The sequence below is a fragment of the Maniola hyperantus genome, chromosome 10 (assembly GCF_902806685.2).
Source record: "Maniola hyperantus chromosome 10, iAphHyp1.2, whole genome shotgun sequence".
NCBI classification, from domain to species: Eukaryota; Metazoa; Arthropoda; class Insecta; order Lepidoptera; family Nymphalidae; genus Maniola; species Maniola hyperantus.
In genome coordinates this window covers 8,209,132-8,218,661 of record NC_048545.1, presented here as the reverse complement: position 1 = coordinate 8,218,661, position 9,530 = coordinate 8,209,132, and the positions used below count along the sequence as shown (strand labels likewise).

General features: G+C 35.8%; 1 protein-coding gene across 1 annotated transcript; it reads left to right on the top strand.

The window, feature by feature from the left end:
- The first annotated feature begins 7,745 nt into the window (after positions 1-7,745).
- Positions 7,746-9,007, top strand: LOC138402923 (uncharacterized). The gene is made up of 2 exons (XM_069501463.1): positions 7,746-8,168; positions 8,942-9,007. The coding sequence occupies exons 1-2, from the start codon at positions 7,746-7,748 to the stop codon at positions 9,005-9,007; spliced, it is 489 nt and encodes a 162-aa protein (XP_069357564.1).
- Positions 9,008-9,530: the final 523 nt, after the last annotated feature.

Genomic DNA, 9,530 nt, shown 5'->3' with positions numbered 1-9,530 from the left:
CGGGCATCATCTAGTATGACTATATTATTATTGTTATGATATGTTATGATACATGTTACTCATGATGATGACGATGTCTTAGGTATGATAATAGCTTTCTGTTTTTTTAATCCTAATCCTAATATAATATTATAAAATGTGAAAGTGGAAATATGGATGTTTGGATGTTTGTTACTCAATCACGCAAAAACGGCTGAACGGATTTGGATGAAATTTGGAATGGAGATAGATTGTACCCTGGATTAACACATAGGCTTCTTTTTATCCAGGAAAATCAAAGAGTTCCCGCGGGATTTTGAAAAACGTAAAAAAGTAGCGGGCATCAGCTAGTAATATAATAATCGGCGCTCGTTTCCGCCTCACTGGTGCTATAAAGATGTTAAGAGGCAAATCCACAAAGCGTGAGGAAATTACCAAACACCGATCTGGCTTTGTTTTAAAAAATACAAGTTAGCCTTAACTGTGATCTCAACTGATGGGAAGTGATGATAGAGTACGAGATGAAATCGGGCTAACTGCAACGGCGGACGTACGGCAGTTTGTTTAGCCGGTTTCTACGTGGCATCGCACTGGAGCCTGGAACACAAATCGCTCAGCGGACAGCATTGTCAGTCAGGTGGTACCTAACAACGCCCAAAGCCTCCCCCTGAAAAAAATGGGCAGCGTTGGTTTTATCTGTGTATTTTTTTGTAACTGTGTAAGTGACTTGGGCTGAAATTTGGCATACAGATAGCTATAATGACGTAGGCATCCACTAAGCAAGGATTTTCGAAAATTCAACCCTTGAGGGGATAATATTATAGGGGTTTGAAATTTGTGTAGTCCACGCGGACGAAATCGCGAGCATAGGCTAGTATATAATATATTTGGATCGCAATAAACGTCCAACAATAACGACTTCATACGCGACATGTCGAGATGGCAATCGGGGAGGGAACGTCCCGCACAGCCACACAGCTCCCGCGCTAAACCTGGGTGGGCGAGCGCGCAGGTGACGTGCAGGTGTAGGCTCCGCCTCATAACCCGATTGCCATCTCGACCTGTCGCTGACTATACATTTACTAACAGTAAAATCACAACGGAAAAGTAGCCTGGCAAATAATATGAAGAAATAATGTTCGGGGCATGTATCTTAGTCTATGCGACTACTTTCGTGAAAATAAGGAAATCCTTTGTATTGCAGTGCCCCAATTCGGGAAGGGACAAAAGCTTATATTATTGTGTCCGTCTGACGCAGCTGTCGAATACACACTGTTGGAACTATTTTTTTTGGGCTTTTTTCATTAACTTTTATTGCATAAACCTTCAAATGAATAAAGATCCATACCTACTCAATATTATAATTATAAATTATGCGAAAGTGTGTAGCTGTCTGCTAGCTTTAAAAGCAAGCAGACAGACATATAGAGAGATAGAAAGACAGACGGCCCGTTTATCCGATTTTAATGAATTTTAGTACAGAGTTTGCTTACATTACATCCTAGGGATGGACATAGGCATATTTTTTATCAGACACAACTCCACACATTCCTAATAGCTGAGAGTTGTAGTCACAACTCAACATTAGTCCGTTTTCATCTTAGACTGCATCATTGCAGCATTACTTAAGATACTAAGAGTTGTAGTCACAACTCAATATTAGTCCGTTTCCATCTTAGACTGCATCATTGCAGCATTACTTAAGATACTAAGAGTTGTAGTCACAACTCAACATTAGTCCGTTTCCATCTTAGACTGCATCATTGCAGCATTACTTAAGATACTAAGAGTTGTAGTCACAACTCAACATTAGTCCGTTTTCATCTTAGACTGCATCATTGCAGCATTACTTAAGATACTAAGAGTTGTAGTCACAACTCAACATTAGTCCGTTTTCATCTTAGACTGCATCATTGCAGCATTACTTAAGATACTAAGAGTTGTAGTCACAACTCAACATTAGTCCGTTTTCATCTTAGACTGCATCATTGCAGCATTACTTAAGATACTAAGAGTTGTAGTCGCAACTCAACATCACTCCGTTTTCATCTTAGACTGCATCATTGCAGCATTACTTAAGATACTAAGAGTTGTAGTCACAACTCAACATTAGTCCGTTTTCATCTTAGACTGCATCATTGCAGCATTACTTAAGATACTAAGAGTTGTAGTCGCAACTCAACATTACTCCGTTTCCATCTTAGACTGCATCATTGCAGCATTACTTAAGATACTAAGAGTTGTAGTCACAACTCCGCACATTCCTCATTGCTATCTTAATTTATAGTTATCTTACTTTAAAAATTGAAAACACTAATTATTCATTCATTTATTAGGGTTCCGTACCTCAAAAGGAAAGACGGAACTTATAGGATCACTTTGTTGTCTGTCTGTCTGTCTGTCTGCCTGTCTGTCTGTCTGTCTGTCTGTCTGTCAAGAAACCTACAGGGTACTTCCCGTTGACCTAGAATCATGAAATTTGGCAGGTAGGTGGGTCTTATAGCTGGCTTTAGGGGAAAAATCTGAAAACCGTGAATTTAGGGTTAGATCACACAAAAAAAAATTGTGGTCATGAACTAATAATTAGTATTTTCAATATTTGAAGTAAGTCACTATATCAAGTGGGGCATCATATAAAAGGGCTGGGCTTTACCTGTGCATTCTAAAACAGATTTTTATTTATTTTTATGCATCATAGTTTTTGAATTATCGTGCAAAATGTCGAAAAAATACGACTGTAGTACGTAACCCTCAGTGTGCGAGCCTGACTCGCACTTGGCCGGTTTTTTTTGTGATGTAACCACAAAGTCACGGTTTTCGGATTTTTTCCTCGTCTGCTATAAGACCTATACCTGCCCCATTTCATGTTCTAGATCGACGGGAAGTACCCTATAGGTTTTCTTGACAGACACGACAGGCGGACAGGCAGACAACGAAGTGATCCTATAAGGGTTCCTTTTTCCCTTTGAGGTATGGAACCCTAAAAAGTAGCTTATATATAGTATTTAACTACTTATAAGTAGCCATGCAAAGAATATATTAGGTAGGTATTAAGTACTCATCAATTTTTTTTCCTCTACATCTTTCTAGAAGCAGATTTTTACAAAGAAAACTTGATACTTTCTCTTAAAAAATCGTAAGATTTATTACATTTGTGAGAGTAATAAATTATTTTTATTACATAATTATTCGACTATAATAATTTTTTAGATACTCATAACAAAATCTTTTAAAGCTGAGTTCCAAGTAATTCTAGATAAAAAATGTAGAATATATTCTTACAAATCTAGATCTCAAGATGGTTACAAAGCCGTTTTATTCATTAAATTGTACTAAAAGAGCAATACTCTTAGGTTTTATAAACTGAAGTTTTGAGTAGGTAGGTACCTATTATACTTACGTAGGTACTTACCAGTTTTGGGATTGATACTCAAGTTGATGTAAGCTCACTGTGTCTATAAAATCTCTATAAAAGGACGGATTATAAAAGGTTTTTTAACCTATAAGCTGGGCTAACAGGCAAATAATTGTAGTAAGTATTTTGTTTATGCTTTTGGGCATAAGCTTTTCAGTTATTTATTGTAAGTAAAGCTACGGCACACCCACGCAACTGTTGCGCGTAAGGGTGCTTGGAATCACTAGGTAATAGTACATTACATTCCAGGCCTGAAATAAAGCGATTACTGGCCAAGTACTATTGGAAGGCCGAGGCGAAGCCGAGGACTCCTGAAGTGATTTTTAAACTAAACGAGGTCATCGTTAATTTCGGCCGAGAATTGTGTAGTACTTTTCTTTCAATTGCGAGGAAACAATAATTAATAGAAGAAACAAAGTTGATTGTATATTATAATATTATTATGTACATACCTGTAAAAAGAAATTTAAGAAAAAAAATTAAAAAATCATTAGAAAAATTTAATAAGAAACAAAAATGAAAAAGAAACAATAATGATAAAATATATAATACCTAATTAAATAAATAAAAACTATGAAATAATTAATTTAAAAAAATTAAAATTAAAAAATTGTTTTAAATAATAATAAACTTCGCAAATTATAAAATAAAAGATCTCAACTTCGATTACGTAATTTTCCAAAGAATTTAAACCCTCACTCGTATTTAGGTGAAAGTTTTAATTAGAAAAACAGGTTAAAAGGGCCAAAATAGGTCAATCGTATGTCTTTTTCATGGACGAAATCATTATTTTGAAGAGTCTATAGGATGGGAAAGGGAACCTATTAATTGACTCCTTAATAACAATTTGATCCGATTTGATTGATCTATTAAAAGACCTGCTCATTTACGGGACCGTGATAGAAAATCCCGGAAGGCGATAAATTTTAATTGAATTCGTGGAATAATTAAACTTACCATATACCTACTTGAACAAAGATTGCTAAAATTAGCTTACACTGTATATAGTTAATTTTTTATTCCTAGTATTGCATTAATTTTTGATATCCTAATATAATATTATAAATGTGAAAGTGTGGATGTTTGGATGTTTGTTACTAAATCACGCCAAAACGGCTGACCGGATTTGGCGTTTTACACCCTGGATTTACACATAGGCTACTTTTTATCCCGAAAAATCAAAGGATTCCCGCGGGATTTTGAAAAATGTAGATCCACGCGGACGAAGTCGCGGGCAACCAATTTTAGAGATCTAATAACTTTAGTAGCCTCAAGCTCAAAATTTATTTATTGTAGAACAGCTTATGTCACTTGTTTTACTCTACAACACAGACCACCACCTATAGACGCCTAATAGCCGGACACCCCCGATCGCCAAGCTTAGGCAGTTACTTAGCATAAAAGACGGCCCAGGCCCGTTCGGTAAACTCATTCCGCACATTATCACAACAAAGCATTCTTCCCTATCCCCCGCCATCATTTTACGATTTTGTTTACATGCAAAACCTTGTCTATGCGTACTCTTGAGGAAGAATTCTCTGCACTCTACAAAGAAAACAAATTCTACAGAGAAGAGCCAAAAAGAAAACTCCCATCATTATGATCAGTGGATATCAATGGTTCCAATCCAATGTTAGGTTATGACCCTCCGAGATGAGGATTACGACGCAAAAAGAAAGAGAGAATTTATACGACTCGTTGATTCCAATTTAAAAAGATTTATCCCTTGTCAGCAGAGCGCTAGGGGAGCAATCAAATGCAAGTTAAGGATAATAAAGAAACGTCCGTCGAAGGTAAGAGGTATTTTTCTTTTTTTTTAAATAACAAGTGTAAGTACTTATACTTTACTTACTGATACCCGCAATTTTAGAGTTCCGGTACGTTGCTGTGTAGAAACCAAAGGGGTGTGGGTTTAATTTTAAAAACTACCATACGCCTTCTAGGTTAGCCCGCTTTCATTTTAGACTGCATCATCACTATACCACCAGGTGAGATTGCAGTCAAGGGCTAACTTGTATCTGAATAAAATAAAAATAAATAAATACTTCATTCACGTGGTTGTAGGTTTTTAAAAACCTCGTGGGAACTCTTTGATTTTTCGGAATAATCTGTAGGTATGCCTATTGCCTATGTCACTCACTCTCCAGGTCTTTAACTATATCCATGCGAAAAATTACGCCGTCGATCAGTTGCTCCGTTAGGCGTGATGTAGAGACTAAGCATCTTGAAGTTTTAAGATTTTGAATTTTGACCATAAACGTACCACCACCACTCGTACCACATTTATCAACGGAGATCAATAATATTGTGGAGTAGAAAGGGACCAACTTACCTACAATTGAAATTAACGTTGTATTTACCTAGTCTGTTATCCAAAAAAGTTATTTTTTATCAAAGCTCCCAAAACCCAATAACATAATTATATTCATCAAGACTTCAGGACAAATAAACTTTTTCGGTGAATTTATTCCGAACAATTTCCATATTATGTTAACGTCGAACCAATTTTTACCAATATCATATTATATTATTACATTGAAGGAAAGTAAAATATTATAATAAATGTCCAAAAAATTTGTTTAGGTATGCCTATTTCGATAGATCTAGTTTAATCGATTTTAACGTAATTTTACGGTCTGTTAAGGGATCAATTAGAGCCACATCCTTTGGGAAGCCAGCTATTTTAGAATTTGATGTAAATTTATATATAGGTAAATCACTTCGTGCCTACAATAAGTGACCGAAATAAACTTGGTAGCGTGTTCGATGTTACACAGAGCTCGGAATTTCCAAGTTTAATAACATCCAAGATCCCAAACCTAAAGCCCACATACTCGTAACATCGGTCGTTTTAGTTGAAATTACCTAAACAATAACGTAGGTAACGATATTATTTTACGGGAAGACACACACAAACACTGTGTATATGTTGCTGGAAATGTATGAAATCTAGAAATTGTATACAATTCCTAGGAAATGTAGGTACATAATTCCGGATCAATTAAGGAAATGCGTTAGATAATTTGTCAAAGGATTTTTATTACATACATTTCCTAGGAAATGTCTTATACTTTTATACTTACATTTTCTGCGCATTGTGTGACTACAATTGCTAAATGCTCCTAGGAAATGTAAAAAAAATAAGTTTATACCCTAGGCAGAGTAACTGAATAAATAAATAAAATCCGCCAATTGCGAGTCGGACTCGAATACGAAGGGCTCCGCTCTATAGTACAAGAAATAACACTTTTTAATTTTCATGGCGGTAATTTTGAAATGTTTATTATTTGCAGCTATAACACCTGCAATAGAAATACACATTCTGTAAAAATTTTAGCTCACGTGATACAGCCCGCTGACAGACAGATGGACGGATGTACAGCGGAGTCTTAGTAATACGGTCCCGTTGGCACCTTGTGTTTTACTATCATGATTCTCTGTTTATCTGTATTTTGTTTTTCAGGACGATAATGATCATGATTATGTGATAATGATGATGATGATGATGATGATGAAGACGATGAAGATGATGATAATAATTAAAGATCAAGTTTTTAGTGATACCTACAAAGACAAATACCTACGTGAAATCGGGGTGCCCAAATTTTGTCCTGGGCCACATTTGACTCTTTTGCATTACTATGTACCTATTAGATAGTAGAGACAGATAAGCTTAATTGCAGGTTTATTTTAACTTTAAATATTTGTACCGGGAGCTATTTTTCATTCCAAATAAACACATTTACGATTGCTCTTTAGAATATGTATAAAGTATTCCCAGGAAATAGGTATGGTAATTTTTTTTCACACATTTTCTGCTGATTTTAGGAATTATATATAACATAATATATTTCCCAGGAATTGTATACAATGACGGATTACATACTTTATCAGTGACATATACAATACCGTGTACTCAGCTTTTTCATTTAGCTATGGTTTAAATACATTTAAACAGTACAAATTCTTTAACCACAAATAGTTAAGTATACCTACTTTATTCTGTAATGTTTGGTCTTGGCAAATGTTTAGGGGTTAAACTTTGTTTACTAAAGTTTAAGCGAAACAAAGATTCTATCTGTCCAGTCAGAAATATATCGCTTTTTTAGTACTAAACAAAACAGTGCAATGCCGTAGAGCTGGCCACATGAAGCCAAATTTAAAGAAACTCAAAATTAGAGCGTTGATGTTTACCTACACAGAAACAAGGAAGATTGCCAGTTCAAATCATGTGGAGAATATTAAAAGAAAAAACTAAAACAACTCGGAGAAATCGGTGTTCATATCAAAAGTATTGGTGACATAAGTGAATATTTATGTGTATTACTTTGTACATAAGAAAGATACCGAGATGTATTATAATGTTACAAAAACTAAAGTTATGATATTCAAATACAAAAAAGGCCCAGAAAATGTTCTGCCCATAAGACTAGGTGGCTCCGAACTGCAATATGTTACTAAATTCAAATATCTAGGACATGTATTAAGCGACACGATGAAAGACAATGAGGACCTAGAGAGACAGAGACGGTCTCTGGCGGCTAAAAGCAACATGCTGGCTAGGCGGTTCACCCGCTGTTCCCGACAAGTAAAGGTCACCCTGTTCAAAGCCTACTGCCAGGCGCTCTACACCTCTCAGCTCGACTATACTAAAACCACTTTTGACGCTCTCAGAGTGCAGTACAACAATGCGTTTCGAGCTCTGCTAGGGCTGCCGTGGAGGTGTAGCGCGTCGGGTATGTTTGCGATGCACAGGGTTGACGACTTTTATGCGGTAATGCGTAGGTCTAGGGCAGGGTTCCTGCTAAGACTGTATACTACTAATAATCTAATAATAATAGAAATGGTAAATATTGTTTATAAACATTTTAATCTTTAATTGTATCAACATGTTTCTATATGGGTCCCAGACCTGAAATAAAATATTTTTATTTTTATTTATAATGTACTAAAGCATTCCTAAAAGTATGTAAATTAGGATATTATAAAAATTATCAAAATCAATTCATTAGTCTTTGACATAACTAGCTTATGCTCGCGACTTCGTCCGCGTGGACTACTAAATTTCAAAACCCTATTTCACCCCCTTAGGAGTTGAATTTTCAAAAATCCTTTCTTAGCGGATGCCTACGTCATAATAGCTATCTGCATGCCAAATTTCAGCCCGATCCGTCCAGTAGTTTGAGCTGTGCGTTGATAGATCAGTCAGTCAGTCAGTCATTCAGTCAGTCAGTCAGTCAGTCACCTTTTCCTTTTATATATATAGATTAAGATAATACATACCTACAGGTCACAGGTACCCACAGGTACATACATAGCCTCATTTTTGAAATCGGTTACTAACACTTATCTGACTAAGAATAGTAGATATAAAATTATAATGTCGGAAAAATTGTCTTTAACAGAATTATCTCACAAAAATTAGAAAAGAAAATTATAACAAAATTTATCTGAATCTCTTTTGCTTTAACTTTTGATTGCTTTTATTTTTTACTAGCTTACCGGCCCTGGCTTGACCCGGGTGAAATTTCTGAAAATCTGTTCTAGGTTGGTGTCAACGTTATAAAGCATGGAACTGTGAATCAGCTTAGGTCCCGTCTTTCTCCGGAATAAAAGCTGGCTCTGTACCAATTAGATGACGCTTGCTATTTCATAGGCGTGGATTTAGACTATTCAAAAATCCCTGGGATCTCTTTGATTTTCTGTGACAAAAACTTGTCTTGTGTACGAGTAATATCCTTTTCCAGGATGCAAGCTATCTTTGTACCAAATTTCGTTAATCGGTTAAACGGATTGGCTGTGAAAAGCTAGCAGACTGACAGACAGACAGTAATCAGACACACTTTCACACTTATAATATTAATATGGATTACTAATAGTGTAGATAGATTTAACTCTTTTCTATCCAGCTACGAGTTACCACACGGTATTGGCTCTCAATATTTTGTATGAAAACATTTAAAACCGCGTAGATTGCGTAGACATGGCGGTGCACCGCTACGTAATGTATTCTGTACGCGAGTATACCTACTACTTAACCTTATTCTGGAATACGGTTTAGTATAAATTTACATGTAAAAGACTCAAGTGGAATAATTAGGAACCCATTTTTTAAAGGAAAAGGGGTTTCCTTCAA